This window comes from Malurus melanocephalus, unplaced genomic scaffold (genome assembly GCF_030028575.1).
Source record: "Malurus melanocephalus ecotype Western Australia unplaced genomic scaffold, MMel_1.1 scaffold_72, whole genome shotgun sequence".
In the NCBI taxonomy this organism is placed as follows: Eukaryota; Metazoa; Chordata; class Aves; order Passeriformes; family Maluridae; genus Malurus; species Malurus melanocephalus.
Genome location: NW_026623304.1, coordinates 1,581,854 through 1,605,997, shown reverse-complemented (window position 1 = coordinate 1,605,997; position 24,144 = coordinate 1,581,854). Strand labels below are relative to the sequence as shown.

Genomic DNA, 24,144 nt, shown 5'->3' with positions numbered 1-24,144 from the left:
GTGAGAAGTTAGCCACTGGCATTTAAGCCACACACCACAGGGGCAACAAGGCTATTTTGAAATCCACTCAACCTAATCTACTTACTAGCTCACTTTTCAGGACCATGTACACGCAAAAGAAGGAAGGAGCTGACAKCAAAGAACATTGTAACAGTAACAAAGGTTATGTGCTATAGGCACATGGAATAAACCACAATACACATGAAAAAATAGATGGGCTTCATCTGTATCATAAAATTAGAGAGGTGAWATGTTAAATGTGTCTTACTGTGAAATTCAAACAGAATGTCTCTTCCACATCTTCCCCCGGGTAATCTAAAAGTTGTTGAAGACTCCTAAATAACAAGRAGGGAAARAAATATWAAAAAAAAAWWATCAGARATTTTAAAAGCCRTAYSTCTAACAAGAAAAAAMAAWTTAARAAGTAAACAGCATCATACATCTGGGTAGTAGGATTGCAAGAGAGAGAATCTGAGTCACCTGATGTGGTAAGAAATACACCTCAAATAAAGAGATGCTTTGTTAGAAGCAGGATAAATGCCAGTCCACAGAAACTATCAATACTTTCCATGCCAACCTAGTTCATGGATCACCCTTAATCATCCAGGCTTTGGTACAGAATTATATTTCCATTTCTTCGGTTCTAATTCTGTGTCATCACCACACAAAGATCTGAGACAGTAGAGAAACAGTCCACCTCTGTCTCTATCTGTATTCCCATCATACAGACAATATTCTGCTACCCCTCAAAATCTGCTGCTGATGTCTGCCTGGCATTTTACCTCATTACTGCTAAATAGAGCTGTCACTTTGTGTAGATAATCACATGGCAACTCAGAAATAGAAATAAAACAGCAGTCAGATGGCATCTTTACTCCTGGTGTCAGGGGAACCAGTATCCCTATGCAATCAGGCAGAAAATATTCAATACACCTCTTAGAAAAAGTAATTTTTTCACTCCATTCAGCTTCTTCCTGGCATGGGAGCAGGTCAGAGCTGCCCTGCCCCGGGGATGGGACAATTCACAATGCCACACACAGTCCCCTGCTGGCTAGCCTGAGCCTGGCTTGAGGGGAAAGGCTGGGGCTGGGGTCTGGGATCACGCACATCACCACACAGGGCAGGGATAGCTTCCACTCCTGCTCTCGAAGAGGGGTGTGGGAGGGGCCTTTTGGCTGTGTGGGTACCCAGTTTCTGGGGGTCAGGAGGGTTGGGAGCCTAAGCAGATGCATCTAGTAGCCTGTGGGAAAGCAATCTTACACAAAATTCACCAGCAGCTCCTATTTTTGCTAGGACCACAGTCACCCAAATTAACCAGTSACTCAAAAGGATCAGGAGGTGTTTTATTGGTCAGGTTTTTACCTAGGTTGGCACTTCTGGTTCTTAGTTGGATTGTCTACCTTCCCAGAAAAACTGCAAAATTTTGTTTTCCATACCTTCCTTCCGTAGGGGACAGCTCCTTCAAATCCTCTAGGCAGGGCTTCACATTCAAGAGTTTTTTGTACAGAGCCAARGGAAAGTGAAGGTCTACCACTGTGAAATTGTATATTGCAAGACCACATATGATGCCAATCAAGTGAAACCAGTTGTGTTCTACAAAACACTGCAAAACCACACAGAGAAATCCTGATGAGACACGCTGTCACTGATGCAATGCATACACTTTCCTCCATGCACTGAAAAACCAGACCCTGCTTTTCTAACTGGGACTAAGTCACAGAGCTCCCACCAGGTGCCACTTTGGTTGTAAACTCCTTGCTGGCATGTGACCCGGAAATGAAGCTTCAGAAAACGTGCTCTACTACTTTTGTAAGCCACAATCAGCTCTGGAAAGAGCAGCTTCTACCTTACCTGCCTTTCATTTCCTTTTTAAATATCTCAGCRTTTAGACACTAACAGTGCTTCGGTGTTTACTGCCTATGCACTGCAAGAAAATGTGCTAACAATCCTCTCCCTTATCACCCATCCCATTTTCTATTAAAAACTTTTGCATAACCCCCGTGCCACCCAGGCAGATCCAGCAGCAGAGGTGTCAGCACAGGCCCTGTTTCTTCACATATTGACTCTCACACTGCTGTGTCAGCCACAGACTGGCTGCCTACGTTTGTTAAACGCTCCAAATGCACGACTCAGTTTCAGGGCTTATACTGCCATCATTCCCGGTGTCCAAAGATTTGTTCTGCAGCACTAACACAGGARTGAATGCTCTGTAACACTGTTTACAAGTTACAAAAGGTACCATGCCATTTCTTTCCTTGTAATCCCCCACCTAGGATAGCTACACCTTAAGGAAACATCATTTCCTGTATCACTAGCTGTGAAGGTGAAGGACATAAACCACCAGCCATCTTGCACTCCACACTCTTCCAAAACCAACAACCTTCCACCAAAAACCCTGTTTCTTAAGAGCTTCTTAAACCCTGTTGTTTAAGAGCTTCCTCACATAAAGCATTAACAACTTTAGATCCTGAAGGTGATAGTGATGCATGACTAAGTGGATTGGCTGCAATTATGAGAACACAAGGGAGGTACAGAATTCTAATGMCACTAAAAACCTCTCATTCTGTAAAACAGCACATGACCATCATATTTATGATAATAAGACTTCTATTACCTGTCATCTGACCTTTACTACAAGTTTTATTATGGGATAAGAATAARGAGAAAGAGCCAACTCCTTAACAGGCACAGCCATCACCATTCTACTAAGGTTAATGGACCTACTTACACTAACTGAAAATAGAGTTCACATTGTATCACAGGTAGAAAATGAGGGAAAGAACATTTCTTTCCCATAGTCTGCCTCAACTTCCTTGTCATTCAAATGCAGCATATTATTCCAGCCTGCACATATAGAGGGTGAGGGCTTACCGTGTCAGAAAACCACAGCAGGTTTGACTCTGGGTAGTAAGTGAACATGCCATAGATAGGGTTGAGCAGCTCTTTTAACAACAGGAGGAAAAATTCCTTTGTCACTCCTCCAGCATCAACAGCTTCCTCACCATCAAAGATGACCTGCAGGAAAAGCAGGTCAGTGATAGGGATGCAGAGCTGAGACTGAGGGACTCAGACCTCTCTCTAACTGAGAGCCATGCAAAGCAATTTGTCCAACACACCCAAACCCACAGCAACCCACRAGCTCATTTCAGTGCTCTGCCTGCAGGGACAGAAAGGGAACAGGGGTGGCAAATCAGGTACTTTGAGAATGTTTAACTCCTTATGCTAATCATAAATAACCAACCACCTGTCATCCCAACAATCAGAGCAGCAGCAGGACAGCAGGTACTGAAGATTGTGGCATTCTCAGAGATAAAACACATCCTATTGTAAACACCCTGATTTACCCAGCTCTGCTGGATAAAGGGGTGCTGAAGATATGGGGGAAACTTACTTTGAGAGGTTTTTTCAAATCAATGTCTGAATGGATGCTCAACTCCCTTAAAGCATCACCAACTAAGTTACTCCTGCGAACATGAAGTACCAGGAAAGGGCTTCTGGCCAGCAGAGGCTCCAGGGTGAGAAGCATGAAGACATTCTGCAAATTTGCACCATTTATTGCAACCTGTAAATAAAAGAGAAGTGAAAAGCAGCCAAAGCTCAGCTTCTTTCTTCCTATGCAAGTAAAGCAGCTAACAACTACGTGCCTGGTGTTTTTTCTGCCTTAGGCTTTTATTTTGGTTTCCCCAGGGTTCAAGAATCCCATGCTCACTCTGTACCAATGTGTGTGCCCATGTGCCCACCTGTTCCCCCATTTCCCACACCAACACYTTTGAGACCACTGATCAATTCACCACATTTGAGCAACAGAAATCAAATTCCTGAGTTGCCTTTTTTTCACATTAGGTGGGTGGGTAGGGAGAGGAAGTTTTATTCATGCTCTCACTGAGTCAAGAAACTCAGTGTGAACACACCTTGGTAAGAGTGAGAGAGTCCAGGAGGTAAAACAGTGCTACAAACACACCAAGCAAGGAGCCAGCTGACMAAGGCACCAGGGAACCCATCATRYACAGGTYAAATCCCTCATCCACATGAATTTTMTGGAGTTGGGCAAGGCACAAASAGTCAAAGCTTTGGCYGCACTTTGTTTTATTTCTTCTCATAGCCTGTCCATAGTAAATGGCACATTCATATCTGAAAATTCAGTTCAGAAGTCAGTTAAACCTGAGACAGAAATCCACCAGGGACCAGGCTTCCTCTGTTCTGTGGTTTCTTTGACTTCTAAGTGGCTGTTTTCCTAAAGATCCTATCTCTCAGGACAACAAAACCTGGACCAGTCTGCTGTTCTGCCGAGGTAAGGGCAACACCTCCTCTGAACAGTGCACTGCTCAAAAACTAAAAAACAGCTAAAAACAGGCAAGAGGGTGACAAAATGAGAGCAGGAGAAGGTCACTGCAGCATCTGAGCACAGGCCAAGCCTCTCCTGCCTCGCTGCAGGCTGCATGCTCAACAGCCACAGAAAATCTGGGAGATGGGTGGAACTAGCACTAGGGCCATATCACAAGTGACTGTGACAAGTTTTCCACCCTGAAGGAACCTGACAACCTCAGCAAACTTGTATCACAGAGGATGGGATCAATCCCAGAGGCCAGCTGCCCTTGTCACAGCCTGGCTGTGAGCTGGCTTGGCTGCCACCTACAGGGTGCTGGAGCTGACACCTGGTGTCAGCACACTCCTGGTGTGCCCCTCACTGCAAGTGGATGGGCTGTGACCAGTTAACACCCTTTCCATGCAGGAACCATTGCAGCAGGCAGAGCAAAACAAGTGTGGCAGGAAAATCAGGAGAGAGAATGATTACCTGCATCTGTAATTCTGCATCTGTCTGCAACATCTTGGTCTTAGCTTGAGCATCAAAGATGAAAGGGTAAGAGCAGAGAGTCACAGCATCCTGCAAGAAAGGCAGGRAAGATTTGTTCCTATTCACAGCTTCCAGAGCACTTCTTTAAAGAAGAGTCTTAAAAAACAGTTGTCTTACCTGCATGATAGATGGCCTTACTTTCTGTGAAAGAAAAAGAGAAGTGTGAAAATCTTGTACTCTTTTGATTCTGTGTCTTGTGGGTTTTTTGGATGGACTAGTCCAAAAGCGACCCAAAGAAAATTTTCCTCCTTTGGGACCAACAACCCATTTTTCCTCCTCTTAAAGAAAAATATGGAAGGAAATGCACAGGTCTAATTCAAAACATGAACATCAAACATGACTAAGAGGACTAACTGGCATGTGTTAGTCTGCCATGGGTGAAACTTGCTTTTATGAAGAGTAACAAAAAACCCATATTGAAACAACAGGAGAGACCATAAGGCCACAACATGGTGAAGCAAGAACACCCCTGCAATGCAAATTACTCATCATTAGCCATACTGACATATTTTTAACTATTCCTTACATCAATTAAAACTAATAACTTATTGTTCTGCTCACTCAAAGTAAGCACACAGCAGCACTATTTAAACAATGGAAAGGAGAGGATGGGGACACAGCACATCTACAAAGCCCATGAAAACACACACAAAAGTTACTGCTACAGTCAGGTTTTACTCTTGCAGCATCCCTTGGCAGATGTTTCTTGGTGTTTTTCACACCTGGGACTCCTTTCCTTGCTATAATTTATCTCACTGGGTTGCCACCCAGCATATTGCAGCCCTCAGTTTAGTTATCTCCTTTCTTACAGATGGGAAAGTGAGACAGAAAAGAGGTGAAGGGTCTTACCCAAGATCACCCAGCAGGTTACTGGAAGAGCCAGGAATAGAACCCACATCTCTTGAGGCTTGGATCAGTCCCCTAGCCAGAACGCCACACTGCCTCCTCTTACAGAGCAACATTTTAACATCACTGGCTACATTATTCACAATACCTGCCTAAACAGCAGAAGTAAAGGGCAAAAAATTATAATTTTAGAATACAGGACTTGGCTCCTGAGGTCTTGATTACATTCAAAGGATCCAGTGACTGAATTAATCCCTTTGTGCAAGGACTGAATGAAATTCACATGAATAATCACAGAGACTGTTGCAAGCTTTAGTTAAATATTGTTAGCTCCAAATCTTTTAAAAGCCTTTTAAAGTCAATTTTGTGAAGCCCCTGAGTACTCAGATCTGAGAGACTTCATATATAGATGCTCCTATACTGAATACATTACACTTTCATTAAGGATATTGAAAATACAGATCTGCAGCCAGAGACACAAACATGGACAGCTATTTCATGATTATACATAAAACCTCTTACCATTCCAGCCTGGTGCAAGAACCACATGAGATAATCCTCCTGAATGTCCACCAAGCTGGAAATCTCAGGGATGTAAAACTTATCATATTCCACATGTTTAACCTTCTGATTCACCTAGAGAAGAGATGGAAAGAGTCAACATATTTTAACACATTTTCAGCATTTTTCTCATAACACACAGGTTTGCTTTCATAAAATCAATTACAGCAGCTTGCAACAAAAGGACTCAGAAAGTCTTGCAAAAACACACAGTCTCTTATATTTTAGTACAARCCAAGAAGAATCAAGATAAACATTATTCTAATTTATTTTAGTTCCCTCTCCTCCTCACCCAGGCTATCCAGCAACAGCACAGTGAGAGCAGAGACCATCCGGGGACAGGTGTTTGCACTGCCACACAGTGCACGACCCAGCAGCATCCTTCTTTAGGGTAACTTTACTTCTTTAGAGTAACTTTATTTCTAGTGTTTGAGACAGCTCTAAACAATCTTCAGCAACTTTGGATTCAGGAAAGCCAGGAACATCTTTCCCACCTGGTGACTCAGTGACACTGACAGTGACACAGCTCACGACWGGCAAAGGGCAGACAAGACTGAAGCACCCTGAGCCAACACACACCCAGGCTTTGCTCTCACCTTGTGGAGCTTCTCCAGAAGCCTGAGGGCTGCTGTAATGTAGCTGCTGAACAGGACTGGGATCAGCAGYGTCTTCCTGCCACTGAGGAGGTAAACCACTGCGCCTTTATAGAGGTCCACRAGCCTGAGGAAGTATCTTGGGCACACCTGAGACCACCAGTTATCTGGAAARCAGAGGACATCAATATAAACCTGAATCAAAGGTTTTTATCCTAAATAAAGAGCAACAATAAGAGCAAAATAAGAGCAGCCCCTAAATAAAGGGTTACAACTGAAAAATGGGGAATACACATGAAGAYTCTTTCAAAAAACTTCCCTATTCCTGCCCTAGCTGTAGGAACAGGAAAGTGAGGCAGAGTCATGTAAACACCAGAAACTGAAAAGCTCCTCCCATTCCACTCCCATCAATCATTACCCAGCCCAAAGCCTGATCTGGGTGAGAGCCTGAATTTGAAGTTTTTCAACCTTCAATTCAAGACATCTGGCATTCAGGATACTGTGATCTTGTGGGCAAACAGCTGTCTCTCAGGAGTGGCAAGGRAAGAGTTGCCTGGGCAATTCTCTGTAGCACCACAGAGTTTTCTAGCGGGTATCAGAGCGTATCTCCTGGCACATCTACACTAAAGGATTAACTCTCTTTAGAGAGGCTGATTTCTTTCTGGCCAAGAACAGGTAACCCTTACTCTCCTCTGAAGGGACCCTCACTAGTAGCTCCTTTCCTAGAACCAGTCACTGGAAAAGTAGAAGCTGGAGCCTAGGAAACCATCAGGTCATGTTAGAAACAAACACCAATTTTTGACTCTCAAGTATCAACACAACAAGGGAGTCTGACAGGCAACAGTTTGAGAATCTGAGTTTAGCATACATTTCTGTATGCTAAAAATCACAAAGGACTACTCCAAGTAGAGGAGGAAACAGAACCAAAGCCTCTTTGAATAATAATTTAAAAAAATCACTAGATCTCAAAATAAATTTCCTGGAGTGATTCTTCTGGGGGTCTGAGTGCATCACATAGCATTTTACATGATAATATCAGCTTTAGTACAAGACAGCCTTAAGAAASAGAGTAAGATAACAAGAACAGTAGCTCTTGAGTATCAAGATACGAGTAACAATCATTAAGCAGCCTATGTCTGTTCAGCTTCAAATAAGCTCACGGGAAAATATATTAGAAATTAAAAGATTCAGATGTGGGAGAAGAGTTGAAGCATTCACCTTAGTCACACACACCAACACGTTTGTCCATATCTTGTAGAGGACAAAATCATTTAATATATTTAGTATCCCTTTTATTTGCCTTACACAGAAAAGATACTGTAAAGTGATCAGCACCCGATTAAATTTAAGAGAACAGGATCATCTCATCTTCATGATATACAAAAATCTATGTTCCCATAGAGGAATGTAAATTTATCTGGAGCTGAGTCTTTAAATGTGGGTAAACTAGATAAGGTAAATTAGATAAATCTCTCTAGTAAGTGTTCTTTGAAATCATATTTTACTTCTAAATTAAAACAATTCTTAAATGACACCTACCAAGCACTTTGCTGGGGTTGGTGTCCAGGCGCAGAATAGCCATTGCTAGAGGAAGTGTCAGAGAGATATAATACTTGGAGTCTTGGAAGGGTGGGAATTCTGGGAGAATCAGATAGATCCTCATKGCCTCAACATCTGGTGGTGAGCTGGACAGCTGAGGAATCAAAAAGCTTTCAAAGCTCTTCAGTATCTAGAGAGAAAAAAGACAACTTATCTTGGGTGATAGAGCACCTACAATGTAGATGATGTTTAAGAGCTGATAAAATGGTCAAATCCTCTCTTAAAAGTCAAACCCATAGTGGAAAAAACCCAAAAGTTACAAAAATTATAGCAAAAAGTGGCAAGGGGAAACATGCATGYTTTTATCTCATAGCTCTGCATTTGTAAAAGAAATTCTTTGAGTTAGAATAAGTTATACAACCATAAAGTCCTCAAGTCCTGACAGACACATAGTAATCACMAATATAACATACACAGAGTTAATTTCAGCAGACATTCAAGTATTAAATGCCATGAGATAAAACCTGGTTTTAAATAAATGTTTTGAAGGCACATTCTGAGGAGGTCAAAATCAGCCCAGGTCRAAGGAGAAGTACCATTAAGTGTCTGGGTTTAGATTTGCAATATAACTTTTCCCAAAAAATGCTGCTGGTACTTGCATGTTAGAGAGGGTCAAAGCCTTCATTTGCCCTCTGAATACCCAAATCTCAGAAGTGCAATACCTGCTCTAGGAGAATGGAGTGCTGAGAGTTCATCAGCTTCTCAAACAGCTCTCTCGTGGAGTTCAGATCAATCCCTGGGATCTTTGGACTGGTTTTAAAATGCTCATCGATCCTTCAAAAAAGAAATCACAGACAGACAGGCCTAAGTTTAAGGAAGAGACCCTATTAAATGTGTATTGACACGGCCTGAGAGCAGCAATAGAGAAATGAGAATTCCTAAGACTAGAAACAAAGCCTCTCCCTTCTGGATTCCTCTGGGCCTTCCTTAGGGCTGGGGCTCTTGCAGAGAAAAACTTTATCAAGTGTCCCCAGGACTCCTTCAATGACTGAGGAGTGCTATATCAGACACCCTGAAGGGGAAGGTAGCTACTAAAAACAGTTTGCTGGTGTGACCATAACACCAGGAGCTAAASACAGCCTGCTGTAGTAGAATGGTAATTTCCATAAGAGCACAGGACCAGGGTGGAACAGCTCCCCAGAGACACGGCATGGTACAGAGTGCTTCAGGCTCTGCAAAGGCAGTGCTGGGCTGTGCTCAGGCACACAGCCATGGAAAAGCTGCTCTTCCATCTAATCTTGCAAGGCAAATGGGCCTATGTGGCCTTAGGATACGGGAGGGATGCAGTGGGGTGTTTCTATCAAATGCACCATGACATAAGACTTCACGTATATTAAATACAGCCTCATTTAAGTGTATGGAGGCYTCAGAATTTATCATTCATTTGGTCAAAGATTTTCTGTACAAGTTTTGCACGAGACAAAACAGAAGTAACGTGGAAGAACAACTGTATTTGGGGGATGAAGCCATAAACTCCACKCATTTCCACATTCAAAGGAGATGTGAGATGATTTAAAGTGACTCAACAACTTTGGTACCTCAATAAGCATGAGGTAAACCAACATGACACAACTCTCCTGATGCAATAACATGTCACAACACTGGAGAAAAAAACACTGGACAAGCAGAAAACCACCAGAGTAATTAGCAAATTATTTTCTTTTTTAAATTGCCCTTTAAATATTATGTGAAGATTACTCAAAGTAATCTTTTCTTCACCTCGTTACAGGTCATTTACTCACCACATCACCATAAAAATTTACACTCCTCCTCATCTTATGCTGTTATCTCCWCAAAATTTACAGACACAGACACAGCCAACACAAGCCTTCCCAGCCCACAGCCTTTGACTCAGCTGTGTGTCTTACAACCYTGTCACCACCTATTGTGGGTTACACCCATTTGAAATTCCTCCTTCTGTAAGCAGGAGCACAAAACTTTCCTAAAAGGAAAGTGCTTCCATTTGTATTTTCAAGAGCAGTCTGTGTGGAAGGATGTTTTCATCTGCACCAGGTAGACCAGATGGGTTAAGGACTATTCAGGTACCTGGCATCCCTAATTTCCTTTAACATCATATTCCTAATCTCTCTCTTTAAATAAGTTGTTATGTATTTAAAAGGGAAGAATAACAGCTGTGGCAACTCCAAGAAATCTGTGCCATTTAAATTACACTCACCATGCACTCTCTTAGACCCTCTGCCTTCCTTACCCGGCTCTGACCACCCACCTCTTTGGGGACACTGTCTGCCCCATCTGTCTGATCAAAAATATCAAATTCCACTGCAGAAGCGAGTGAAGCAAAGGGATTCCAGTCTGCATTAAGGGAAAAAATTCTGGAAATTTGCCACTTACTTCTTCTCCAAGAAGCTTCCATTCCAGCAGGCAGCTGAGGACAGTATCTGAACAACATTACTGTTTGCAGCAGGAAGACAAAAGAAAACAGAGATACAGGTTATGAACTGATGCCTCGTAAATCTCTTCATCTCTCTTCCCTTCCTTCTAYGGGAAACAATGTCAGGATAACCCCTTTAGAGGCACAGAGGGCAAAAAGTTCATTCAGGATCTCTGAAAGGAGGAATTAGTGTCTCCTTTCCACCTGTTCTGCCCTTCTTGYGGCAGGCACACCAGGGAAGGAATTTAATCAGTTGGTTCACAAGTTTTCGCTGCTTTTCATGAATTTTAAGGACAAAATACAGGAMAATTTTGATATCAATTTCCCACCCACCATCTACAGTGCTGAGGCAGCCTCAAATTCCTCTGATTTTGCTCAGAAGYTCTCACCTGGCAGCCTTGTGACTGGCAACTCCTCCCCTTGGAAACGACCAAGAACCACACTTGAAAAGGTTGCTAARTTTCAAGTGAAAGCATGGCACGGAAGCCAACAAAATTATTTTAATAGAACTTTCAACAAAAGGCTTGTCCAGTGCCACAATACCTACTTGACAGAATTAGAACTGTTCTTTTCTAAAAGCTTTTGCCTCCAGACATCTATAGTTTCATCATTTATTAAACAGGTGTAACGTGTTTCATTTATGGTCCGGAAATCATCAGCAGGCAAGGAATTCTGTGAGAAGATACAGATTTCAGCAAAGACAAGGCTTGTAAAACAATTCCTTCCTATCCATAATCTCTGTTTTAATAAAGAACTGATAGTTTCTTTAGTGTGGTCTCTGAAAAGGTTCGGTTAGGAAGTTTTGTGGCATTACTAAGAAGTCCAAAAGGGAAGGTATGAAAATGTTTTGGGGAAAAAAAGATCCTCAAATGCATTTTAAAAAGAGGAAAATAAAAAATTCGAAGTATCATTCCCTAGATGCACCAAAGCCCTCTTAAATACTGTCATATATAAAGTACAAGCTCAGTACATTTATTCTGGACCTATTTCCATGCCTCAAAAGTTTATCCCAAACACYTCTTGAAAGAAAAAAGACAAAAGCAGGAAAACCAGTTCAGCATTCAGCTCTCCATCCAGCACAGCTTGACAAAATCCCAGCGTGTATGGTTGATGGCCCTACATGCCAACCATGCAGAACCCAGCACCACAGGTGGAACGGAACTCCTCGATCCCAATCTGCACAGACTGGAYTCCCCTCCCTGCTGATCAAACTGGAATCAGTGTCTGCCCAAAGGCTTTGATTTGCCTCTAAGGAAAGGCAACTTTCAGSCACTAAGCTGTAAATCCCTGTGACAATTGTCAGAGCTGGTAAGGTCTGTAAGGTGGAATGGATTCCAAAGCAACACTTCAATTTCAGAAGATGTGAGCAAAAACAAAAGCTGTGTTGTGAATGCTGGGGCAGGGGAGAAGGCCTGAAAAGATACTTCATTTGGTTTACCTCRTATTTGGAGCAAAGCACAAATGTTTGGTCTCCTCCAGAGAAGATATGTTTAACAATGTGGTATTTACAGGCATCTGTTAAGAAAGACAGATTGTGTTAGAGGCTGATGAATGCAAGCCCCTACCTGTGCTATCTCCCCTCCCATTTGCACTGTCAGTTCAACCACAAGGAGCTCCTGGGTYCTTTGAARGCCCTGCTGAAATCAGCTGGAACTSAARCACTGCWGCACTTTCATGAGAGGCACAAAGGAGGGGAAAGTTGTCATTTTTAAACTGCAAYAGGGGCTTTAAAGAGAGAACAAAGCCTTAGAACTCAGTATTAGTACAATTTCATGAAGTCTCAAGATTGCCAAATGTTGAGCTCTGCCATAAAAAGAGAAAAGGGGATGGCACACATTAACAGAGAGCAAAAGGTCACCTAGAAATTACCACAGTGTATTTGTAGGATGGGTTTGTTTTGGTATTTCCAGAACTTCCACAGAACAATGTTAAGATTTAGACAGCCATGGGTGAAATTATTTATATGCACTTGCCATTTCAAACAGAGCACAGTACCTACCAGGTTTCCCTGAGAGTTGCCCATTATGAGCTGCCCAGTGACCCTTGACAGGAGAGGGACACTTCACATTGCACGTGTGCCCTGTTCCCAGCTGGCCTCTTGTTCCACAGCCAAATGCATAGATCATTCCTGATGAAGGCACRAAGGCTAAAGTGTGATGTCTGTAAGAGATGGGTACAGAGTTAGGGCCTTGTTCAACAACAAATTTAAAAAAACAAACAAACCAAAAACAAACAAAAAACCCCAACAATAAAACCAAATGCAGACTAAAACTTATTCTCATTTCTCCTAGGCCAGAAGCTGGTGCCAAGCAGCACCTTTACACAGGTACCAATGCTCAGTTTTTGCCACCTGATGGCACCAGTTTATGGGATGGAGCTCTTTAGGTAGAAGTGACAAAGTGCAGCTTGTGCCAACATGCAGCTGGTATCAGGCTCACAGTATCAGCTTAGCCATTTGCTAAGCCTGTGCATACTGAAAGGCAACTACTCTAACTCACTTTTCATTAAAGAGCCTGGAAACTTGACCAAAGGGGCTTCTGCTCTAAAGTCTTGCTGAATTATTAAGAAGGGACAGTATCTTTTACAGGTTATAACCCCAATTGAAAAACCTTCTCTTTTAGAGGGCCTTAAAATTCTCATGGAAAGCAAAATTTAAATTCATTTGGTTTTGAAACACAGAATGCAGAAGCAAGACTATTTCCCCCTATTTCCATGACTCAGTTATCAGCATTAAACTCCACCAAAGAAAGTTTCTGACTGCACAGAGGACTCACCTGCCACAAGCAATCTGGGACACTTCACTGCCCATGAGCTCAAGAACTCTTCGGGGGTTCACCTCATCATTCATGGAGTCATGTCCCAGTTGTCCRCAGGAACCTGCACCGAAGGTGAACACCCCTCCACTCTGTTAGCAAATCAAACAGCAGAGTCTCCATTTAGGGACCCATAACCCAGCAGGATCTCTCTGACTCCAGTTTCACTTTGAGCCCAAAGTTTAGACAGAGATTGATGGGGATTTTTAAAGGATTCAGAAAACAAACATGGGTTCTGCTAATGCAGCATCCAAATAAGCTACCTTGACACGCATCAGAAACAAACAGAATTCTCTTCAGGTATCTCTACATTAGACAAGTTTCTACAGAACTAGTTTTCTACAATGACATTTTTCCCACAAGAACCTCAATGTCAGGTTTTTAATTCATTTCACAGTGGAAAACACTGAGGCTCCAAGCCAGAAAGCAACACCTACAAAGTGGCAGAGGCAAGGCAAGAACTGAGCAGCTCTCTTTCAAATCCCAGCCCTGTCCTCTGGCCACTAAATTATACACCACTTGGAAGCAGCAGGTTTGGAACTGAAAACCTCTTGTAAATGCTGTGACTACTAATGTYYAATTTAAATTCTCATTCATTTTGGYTTCCATCTTATTCTGATGCACAGTATTAATCTGTTTTCCAACAAAATGYTATTTCCAACCCTTTGGATGTGTGTTTATTAATATTTTTCCCCCCAAAGCTAATTTCTTTAAGTGATTCACTTGAGTTCTGYTATTCATTGCCATGGATAATGAACATCTTCATCTTCAAAACCAGCAAAGGATCGTGCTGGCAATGAATCCCAGAATAAATAATTAGGCAATACTTTCCACTTAGTTTCTTTTACTGGGGTCAGAAGAAATACAGCAAGTCAATCTGTGTTTTTCTACCATGACACAGAAAACTASTGTGAAACCATCAGGCAGGTGAGATAGTGGCCAGGGCTCCTGGGCCAAATCTTTACCTTTGTCAGGACTGCTGTGTGCTCCTCTCCACAGCTGATGTAAACAACCTTCTGAGATCGCAGCAGCTTCACGTGACAAGGGGACTCTCGGTCTGCAGTGACAATAAAGTTAATAAAAGAGCTGTTTCATAAACACAAAACTGCATATCCAAGAAGAGCACTGGCAGTCTAATTTTCAGATGTGGTCTGTGAGCACAAGAGAAACTTTAACAACTGTGGTGAAAAAAAACACATGTCCTTCAGTACTTTGCTGCCAATTTTGTCCTCCAATTCTGAAGACTTGACTGGTTCAAAATTGTCCAGAGCAAGAAAGCAAATGTTAAATATCTTGTATAAATTCAACATGCACTTGCTGTTGGGAGATCTGGTGGGTACAGCCTRGATACACCCACCTTCAGCTTCACACTCCATTTTAGACTCCTCAGCAATGACTGCAAATATTTGTTTCCAAAACTGTGCTTAAACCTTTTCCACATAGAACAACCCTGGCACGTGGGAGACACTTGTGCAAGACACGTGGTAAGCTGAATTCCAATGTGTATTTAAAAACCYAGCTTTCCTTCTGTTGTTATCCTTTAAGCAGAAGATCCTCCTACTTGCAAAGGCTAATCACTACCAATCAGTAAGTGATGCTTTTCTCCTTCACTCTGCCACTTCCAATCATTTAAAGTCTGTCTCCCAGGGATGAATACAGCAAAAATAAAAGCTAGGCACTTCAAGGAGCAGTAGGCACCCCAAAACAGTTAGCTATTAAGGGAAGCAGCTGCTTATTTCATACCAACAAAAAATCAGGTTCCTACCTATAGAAGTTGCCCATTTCTTACGATTCTCACCTAAGGATTTGTAAGCAGTTTTTTTATTGGGCAGAAAGAAAAATGGTCATATTTCCATGAGCTTAGAATTGAGAGCATATTTTTCATTTACTTCGTTCTGTATTTTGACAGGAATGATAACTCTTATCTCTGCAGTGTAATTGTTAATAATAACAGTGCTGCAGAATGCCCATGTTTATAGACCTTGCTGCTCATGTTTGACAAGCACAATTCACACCGCCTTACCATGATTCACTTACCATAAATACCACGTATTTACTATGATGCCAAGCACTGAGGGGGAAGCAGAATAGGATCCCTGGCCAGCATCACCCCACAAGCAGATGCCTATTCTGTTCATTTAAGGTTAGCCACGTGTGAAAGTAAGCCTCTCATATGTAAACTGCAGCTTTGTTTTAATTAGAAGCATTTATCTGCCAATCTACACCTAAAGCACACTGCTGCTCTTATATTGGATCAGTACTACTTTGCAGACAGTACAAGTTATCCAGGTGCATGTTAAGAATCACATCTACACTCAGGAACTTGCCTAGTGAATAAAAGCTGCTCAGCAACTATGCAGAAAATGATCAAGAGATTGGATTTGAAGCTCCAAATAAACTCTTCCATTCACTTGTTTTATTCCAGAAAGTTAAGAATGTGTGAACAACAAGCAGGGAAGATCTGGGCTTTTCAGACTACTGGTCATGTCATAGCTGCACTTCAGCCTCATTTATAAACCTATACTCAAGTGGAGGCAAGGCTTCACTGAACATGAGCACCTGAAAAAATTGGCCCTGTGTGTCYGACAAACAGTGCAACAAATAAGCTAAACAACATTTTACAATACTGAGATATTCAGTGTTGCCATTATTTTGTAGCAGATAGATGCTCACCARTCAAAATCATGTTGGCAAAAGAGGAGATGGGTTCAGCTTGCTGTTCTACAGAAAAAGCTTTTACACCAACGACTTCAAACAAAGTATGGGCAAAATGTTTTTGAGAAGAGGGAGAAAGAATATGAGCACTTTCTTCGATATCTGCACATTGACACTCACACTTGAAAGACCTTTCTTTTTGATCCTCCTCACTTAAATTTAATATCCACAAGGGGAAAAACATGTTTTCCTGTTTCTACTAAGTACGAAATTCCTGTTTCTGCTAAGTACGAAAAGCCTGTAGAGACAGAGGCTTTCTCTGCCATCTCATCCCAGGAGGAGTTGGTGAATGTCACATAGCCACTGAGTAAAAATACCATGTCCATGCAAAAAGAGACATTAGGCCAAAGCAGTCTATCCYTCACCCAGGACCATAATTTTCATACCTCGTTCATCACTTAGTCCCAGCTGTCCTGAGCTGTTCTTCCCCCAGCCAAACACAGCTCCTGAGAGAGAAAGGGCAAAACTGTGGGCTCCACCTGCAGCGACCTGAGCCAAAGGGATCCCATCAAGAGACTTGACACGCTGTGGACTGGCTTGGGAGGGACATTCTTTGCCCAAGCCCAGCTGACCATAGCTGTTCTGCCCCCAAGTGAAGAACTGGCCATCTGAAACAAGAAAAGGAAGGGAATGATAAGCAAAAGCTAGACAACAGAAAAGCAAGTTGGTAAAAATTAAATAGAAATAGTTCCGGAGGCTTTGCTCCCACCCAAGCCTCAGGATGAAAAAAAAACCAAAATCAAGAAAGACATTCTTTGCTAAAAAAAAAAGCATAGCCTGAAGCCACCAGGCAAATAAAGATGCAAACAACTAAGTGCAAAATACAAAATACAAATGCTCTAACAGTGCAACAAAAGACATGCACGTGTTTCACACAGAAGAGTAACTGCCAAGGAAAATTTCAGCACAAAGAAATTAATTACACACATTTTTCTAAATCAAGATGGAAAGCTTTCAAGTGTTTCTGCCATCATTCACCAGTGTAACAGTGGGTGGTCTGTGCATAATATTTTCTGTCTTGACAGTATTGGCTCCTCCTCAATATTCACAGTACCTGATCCATTTTACAGCACCCCACTTGGCCTGAAAGCAGTCAGGATATGGGACGTCCTGGATTTATTATGCACAAATACAGTCTTGAATGCTGTGCAAAATAACAGCACCAATTTTGGTAACTAAAAACAAATGTTACAGTACCTGCTGCCAGAGCCAGGCAATGCCAATTCCCACAGGAAACCTGCAGTATCGTCTGTTGGTTCAACTTCTTTATCAACCTAAAGATGACAACACCATTTTAGAACAAGTGTCCATAAATATGGTATCACCTTAGATAAAAAACTACAGTTTCCACTCAGGTATTTGTTTTATACATACACACACAATCTATGGTTTTGAGACTGAGGAACAGAGTCTTGAAGGCAACACAGATCCATACGTAATAGATGCAAATCTGTGGAGACCTTTAGACACTTGACTAGTAACTCAGCTACATTTCCTGCTATAACACTGAATCYAACCATCTGGAAATGGTGAAAATAGCTGGTTCTTGGTGTCTCTCACTATTCTTTTTCAGGCACTGACATTTCTTATGCTGTTATGGGCCTAGCAGTTCCAATGAGTTACAGCACCAAACCCTCTTCACTGCTTTGTACAGAGAATAGCATGTCAAAGGTTCAAGCTATCTCACAAAAATGTTATTTTTAAAATGGTACTATCACACTGCCAYGAGAACCCGCCTCTCTCTGTTATATCAGAACCACACGCAAGTTAAGGACTGGCTTCCCACAGAGCCCTTCAGCTCAGACATYAATCTTTTCTAATTGAAACTCTTCCTTTAAATACTGTTTTTACAATGACAGCCATTATAAAGAGTGGACCCAAACTTCTGCTCTGCACTGGATCTTCAGTGGCAGACCAAAAGACAGACTGCATCTGTTGCTAACACAGCAAGATAAAACAGCGGGAAGTACCAACATAATTTCTGGGTGTGAGTCCTCCTTCACACAYCTCCTTTTTCTGTACAAAACATTGTGGCATTTTTCACTGAGGAAGCTAAGCACACTCCAATTTTCTTTTCCATACTTCAACCATCCAYGGGAAGAAGGTATGTCCTGCCCAAACCTCCTGAGGACTTGCTTGAGTCTTGCAGGGCTCAGGGAATACCAGAACAGCAGTGACAGGAGAAGGAATCACCTTCATCCCAGCAAGAGAAGGGAACTATTCCCACCACACCAAGAGAAAGTGGCCCTCCCCAGGAGAGCAATCCTTGATGCATAAGGGTTTCCCCTGAAAGGAAAAGGTGCTTCCCTGAGGAAAGCTGAGCCTGTTCTTCACTCACCTTGGCACTGTCACCACATCCTCTATGGTGGTGAGCCCCAGCTGCCCGTCACTGCCGGCGCCCCAGGAGAAGAGCTGGCCCTGGTCACTGAGGGCCACGCTGTGTGACTCCCCACAGGCCACGTGCACGATGTGCTGCCCGGCCAGCGCCCCGATTTGCTCTGAGGGAAACAGAGGGAAAAACTCTTTGGTCACAGCATTCACATCACAGTGACAKCAGGTCTGGGCAAATCTGCATGCAAAGCCATTCAGGTGAGAGCACTGACCCCCAATTTAGTTTTAAAACACTTCTTACAGCAGAAAAAGTAACTTTTTTCAGTTTTACTGAAAATGTGTCACTGCTGAGCACTTCTGAAAGCCTGAAAATCATAGAAGGCAGGCAGGTACATGCCTCAAGCACAGGGACAGCYTACACACAGCCAGCCTCACAGATACAGGAAAACATATCAGGTTATTTGGGAAAAGATATCCCAGACTTGAGGTTTCCCCATTCAGTTTTGATTCAGGGATCATCCAACACTGAGAAGATAGGAGACCCTGTAAAACATATTTGACCTTSCACAGCTCTCATGTTCAATGAAGACAAGTCATCCACAAAGCTGGATGCCATCCACCACACCTTGACTTATTGCTTCATGTGTATTATGTGTTACAACATCCTCCATGCTAATCTTGGAGCAAGTTTGAACCCATCAACCTATAACTACCACTGTCAAACAYKCATAAAAGAAATCCCAGCTAAAGAAAGYAAAGWGAGATGAAGGAATAAAAGATTTWAAAAAATTCATCACTCAAGCCCTCKGGAAAATAACCCACAATTGACTTGTCATCATTACATCATGTTAGGCAACTGAAGCAGGTTTGACAACTACTCTAAAAACATCTATAACCAAATCTTACTCATTACACCATTTTTACAAATGGACATGAAAATAAGTCTTGTTTTGCAATAATACCACACAAGTGATGGCAAAGAGCCCTGCATGCCAGACAGAAGCAAAGTTGTTTTCTTTTTTCCTCCCTGAGCAAATATAAGTGTTCCATGTGGAYGAAGAAAGATTTCACCCTGTAAGCTACAAGGCAGTGATCAGTTTTACTGAAGTCCCAACTTGCCTGTGACATGAGAAGAAAGGGTCATTAGATGCCCTCCCATGAAAATGATACCCAACATCAGAGGTGTCCAGAAATCATTAACATACTTAGCACCGAAACTTGCATTCCAATTAATCTACATGTCTTAAAGGAGTGTAAAAGTAAGTGCAAAAGCCCTTTGGAGGGCTCACCTTCTAAGTCTGGGAATGAGAAATTGAGGATAAAAATCCCTAATGGGTATTATTGAAGAAAAAGGTGACAACAATTTAAATATGTATTCTAGCCAAGGAAAATGCCACGTGAACATGTGCTTCATTTCACTCAAAATAATTAATGGCAACAGAGGTGCAGTTTACAAGTAACAGCACATCTAGGAGTGTTTGAGACCYGCCTGCTATCCAACACCACCCTTGGTCCTGCAGCTCTTCCCAGCAGCACGAATTTCACCCAGTCCCACTGCCAATCCCTTGCAGAGGCACAGCCAGGTTTGAGGGTGGTAACTCGGTTTAGACACAACTTCCCACTCGGGCCCACAAGCACCCAACTATAGCACAGCTTGGCAGTCTGGCTTGTGTTCATTTACATACATAAATGAGGAGCCTATTTTTATCTGAGAGCTCCAAACAACCAGCAGCTCTAAGGGCTGATCAAGGTCAATGACAAACAGCAGACAAGGTATCTCAGCAGCACGTGTGGCTCTGGTCTCTTCCTCTCAGACATCCTGCAAGACAAACACTGCAATGTGCCCAACACATCACCTAAGTTCACACGTGTTTCACACGTACCAGGACCTGAAGGTCCAGAACTAACACTGCTGCTGCTGGAGAGAATGATGCCATCAAAAGGAGAGGAGGATGAAGCCATTTGCTTCACCAAGGAAAATAATTTGATTTATGACCCCACCATTTCACCACTGCACCCCTGCTGGAAGGGTACATTGAGACTTGGCTGCTACCCAGAGCACCTGAGCCCTTAAAAGTGGTCACAAACTCACCAGCCCCTCTTCCAAAGCTGGTCCCTGCACACTGCCAAACACTGCAGGGGACACCATGAGTCTGACACAACAGAAAACGTGGGCAGTACAGGATGCTGGGGCACTGCTAACAGAGAGTATGTTTTGCTACCTGCAGGCACGTAAAACCTCCTGCATGGAAAACCCTTCCCGGGAAAAGCAGTATTTGCCACAGCAAGCCTTATGAGCAGTGGAACGACTGCCACGAGCTGACCCTGAAGCACTGGAGCACCTKGGGGAGGTGACAGAAGACTCCAGTGACCAAAGATTGGCATCAGGAGCTGGAGGAGGCAGGACTCTGACCACAATAGTACTGCAAATAGAAAAAGAGTGCCCTGAGCCATGTGGCTGTGGCCAGGATTTCACACACTGGGACACAGAGAGGACATCCAACAGGTTTAGAAATCCAGGGYTGTTTCAGTCCCCACTGGCTCCGTCTTAGGTTTAATTTGGCAACACAAATGTGACCTTGCTCTACGTGCCACCCCAAGAGGCTAATAAATACCAACTTGTTTTGAAAGCCTGCCCTGTGTCACTGAAAGCCTCCAGTGACTGCACTGCTCACCAGTAGAACAGAGAACAGTCTCACCTGGACTCACTGGATAACCACAGAGAGARAAAAACATGCCTGTCTTGGAGCTGAAGCTCTCTGCCTTTAGAAAGRTGCATGTATGGCCCATCTCACCAGAATACACTTCTAAACCCTGTCAAGAGTTTCAGTTTGCCTGAAAAGTCAGGAAGAAACATAAATGTAAGCTTTACACACTCACATACATTTCTTCCCAGAGATGGAAAAAAGCCAGCCCTTCCCTGGGATCACAGGCTGCCCGGGCAGTCCAACAAGGGCTCCAGCTCACTGTCAGGCTTGCCAAGTCACTGAATGTACCATCTCCCAGCTTACACGGGATATCAAAAACATCATTCYGACAACTACTTCTCTGCTGACCTCATATTCCTTCCTCATATTAAAATATTAGATGTGTTAATGATTGGTATACATTTGTTTTAACTTCCAAAGCACCACAACACTATTATTAACTCCTTAGGAAAGATGTATCACTGTGCTGAGATGACGGGTACAAAAATGAAGTTTATTCTTAGTATTGCGTCTTTTGTAATTGATGAATACAACCAGTCAAGTGGAACTTAAGAGGCACAATTATCCACAAAGCTAAGCAGAACAAAACCCTGAAAGCAACAGGGAAGGGCTGAAGCAATTATGCAATAGTGTTTCAACACCTCATAAAACTTTCAGAAAACAAACAAAACCCCACAAGTTCCAAGAAGTAAGACACTGACACAATCTTTGCTTCCTGAAGCTGTCAGCTGTCTCAAAACAGCACCAATGCTTAGAAGTCATTTATCAGTTCCTTGTATCGCATGGAGCGTCAACTTTGATTTCTCCCTTCTGTCCATTTTAACTCCTAGATCTCAACACAAATAGGCATATCAAGGTTTGAATTTTTATTTTTTTTTTTTTTTGTTTTAACCCTTGTTAGATCTTTTCATAAAATACACCAGAGCAAAGAATGAGACAAAATGTCTTCAGGACATCACATCTGTGAATGGTGACAGGCCTTCTTCCCAGGMCTGCACTTGTGTTTTCTTGGTTTGGAAGGATGCTCCAGCAAAAGCTGAAGATAAGTGGTGCATGTTTCTACAATTAAACTTTCTGACAATCAGTGCATTTATCTTGAAAGTTTGGGAATGGTAGCGAAGGTGTGACAGGAATGAAACCCCCTGACAAGCCATCAGCCCTGACCCCCACCAGTCCATAGCTTCCCTATTTATGAACCAGGGCCTATGCTTYACCCCCAAGCTTTGGAAAGCTATACAGGATCTTCAGTGCCTGCAACTGCTTAGAAGCACAAAGCACTCACACGGCTCTAATTAGAATGCACAGGCAATGAATGATTAATTAGCTTTCCTACCCCTAGTAATTTTATCAGAGAGTTGGTACACCCTTTCTATGTATAGCCTCCAGCTGCTCACAAGACAGGCTTTTGCTAGAGGACGTGGCAAAATCCTGCAGCCGTATGTGCACCAGGATGTGCAGGAACAGCACCAGATGGCTTCCACAGCCTGGAAACGACCGAGAAACCATCAGCCCTGAGGTTACACCTTCAGTGGCAAAAATCTGCATTTCTGGTCAGAAGAAGCTGCATCTTGGGAGAGTTTCAAGTGRTTTCAATCTGCTTGGACACCTGGCCAAAACTCCTCATGGCCTCCCAGCTTGAGCAAATGCTCAGAGCTGCTTATTGTCATCTCRGTTGCTACTGTCTGCAAGGAAAGTGCTCACAGATTCTCAAAATTAGGTGTCTWACTAGCTTGTCCAGATAAGAGATGGTGGTAGAAACACAGGGATGAGAGAAACAGGTAAGGCAAGGTAAGGAATTCCTCTGGGTTAAATGCTAGCAGCTTGCAAGTCTGAGGACAGATGAGCTGATTTCTTTGCAATCCCATGCTTGTTGATATAGTCCACATCGAGGATGTGTGAGCATTGTGTAACCCAGATCTAAAAATCAGAAGTRTGAGACACAATATTTTGATGCACGAGGCAACTGAATACTTAATCAAATGCCAACAGCAACTTAAATTTCACCTGTGTAATCTTTCTGTTCTCTGAGTACTGAAAAGCCTTAATTCTTACAGGAAAAGAGCTCTCTCCTTTAGGAGATGAATTGCATCAGTTCACTAAACCATTAAACAGGTGACACTAACAGCATTAGCAYATAGGGAAGCCTGATTCAACAGCCAAAAACTCCAATGAAAATCTGCTACTGCTTTCAACAAGTACCACACGAAAATCAGAAAAACACTATGGTCCAAACTTATCAATCACCAACATTTTAGTAAGCCACTGTTCAAAAAGCMAGTAAACAAAAGTGGATCTACCAAATGACCTGACAAGATTTTTATACGCTAAGTAGTAAACTTCAGCTGATTGCTGATTCCCCAGTCTCCAAAGGCACATCCCAGAGATGTTTCTGCATATGGATATCCTGGCTGTAATTCTAGGCTGYGATGAGCTTCATGATCTCAGTCCTAACGAAGACAGCTGAACATTAAAACACRTCTGAGTGTTTTAATGAAACTGGARAAAGAGAAAACTRAAGTGTAACAATCRAAATGCTTGCARTTGAMAGGGCACTTARRGAGAAAGRTGCCCAARATATCTCCCTCCCCTTATGAAGGTTTCTTCTTTTTCTGTCAGCATAACTTCTATGTCCTAGCTAGTCACCATTTTTATCAGTTTTACCAGTAAAATATCAGTTATTTAACCAGTAGCAGCACAAGTACACTCATCAACTTTTCCAGGAAACATCATC

General features: G+C 42.5%; 1 protein-coding gene across 7 annotated transcripts in view; it reads right to left on the bottom strand.

Annotated features, from left to right (window-relative positions):
* The window catches only part of HERC3 (HECT and RLD domain containing E3 ubiquitin protein ligase 3), a 44,190-nt gene that overhangs the window by 6,568 nt on the left and 13,478 nt on the right, over nucleotides 1-24,144 (bottom strand). For 4 of the 7 annotated variants that reach the window (XM_057366833.1, XM_057366834.1, XM_057366836.1 and 1 more), the window contains exons 3-21: nucleotides 18,713-18,872; nucleotides 17,572-17,648; nucleotides 16,761-16,982; nucleotides 14,625-14,716; nucleotides 13,621-13,751; nucleotides 12,846-13,006; nucleotides 12,285-12,361; nucleotides 11,394-11,518; nucleotides 10,807-10,866; nucleotides 9,117-9,228; nucleotides 8,395-8,584; nucleotides 6,859-7,022; nucleotides 6,224-6,337; nucleotides 4,973-4,996; nucleotides 4,796-4,885; nucleotides 3,392-3,562; nucleotides 2,872-3,015; nucleotides 1,437-1,603; nucleotides 269-335 (exon numbers count right to left, since the gene is read on the bottom strand). In XM_057366833.1, coding sequence (XP_057222816.1) covers nucleotides 269-335; nucleotides 1,437-1,603; nucleotides 2,872-3,015; nucleotides 3,392-3,562; nucleotides 4,796-4,885; nucleotides 4,973-4,996; nucleotides 6,224-6,337; nucleotides 6,859-7,022; nucleotides 8,395-8,584; nucleotides 9,117-9,228; nucleotides 10,807-10,866; nucleotides 11,394-11,518; nucleotides 12,285-12,361; nucleotides 12,846-13,006; nucleotides 13,621-13,751; nucleotides 14,625-14,716; nucleotides 16,761-16,982; nucleotides 17,572-17,648; nucleotides 18,713-18,872 — 2,348 coding nt within the window. Of the gene's footprint in view, nucleotides 1-268; nucleotides 336-1,436; nucleotides 1,604-2,871; nucleotides 3,016-3,391; nucleotides 3,563-4,795; nucleotides 4,886-4,972; nucleotides 5,854-6,223; nucleotides 6,338-6,858; nucleotides 7,023-8,394; nucleotides 8,585-9,116; nucleotides 9,229-10,806; nucleotides 10,867-11,393; nucleotides 11,519-12,284; nucleotides 12,362-12,845; nucleotides 13,007-13,620; nucleotides 13,752-14,624; nucleotides 14,717-16,760; nucleotides 16,983-17,571; nucleotides 17,649-18,712; nucleotides 18,873-24,144 lie in introns of those variants that run through there. The other 3 variants (XM_057366837.1, XM_057366838.1, XM_057366839.1) reach the window with 3 other exon arrangements.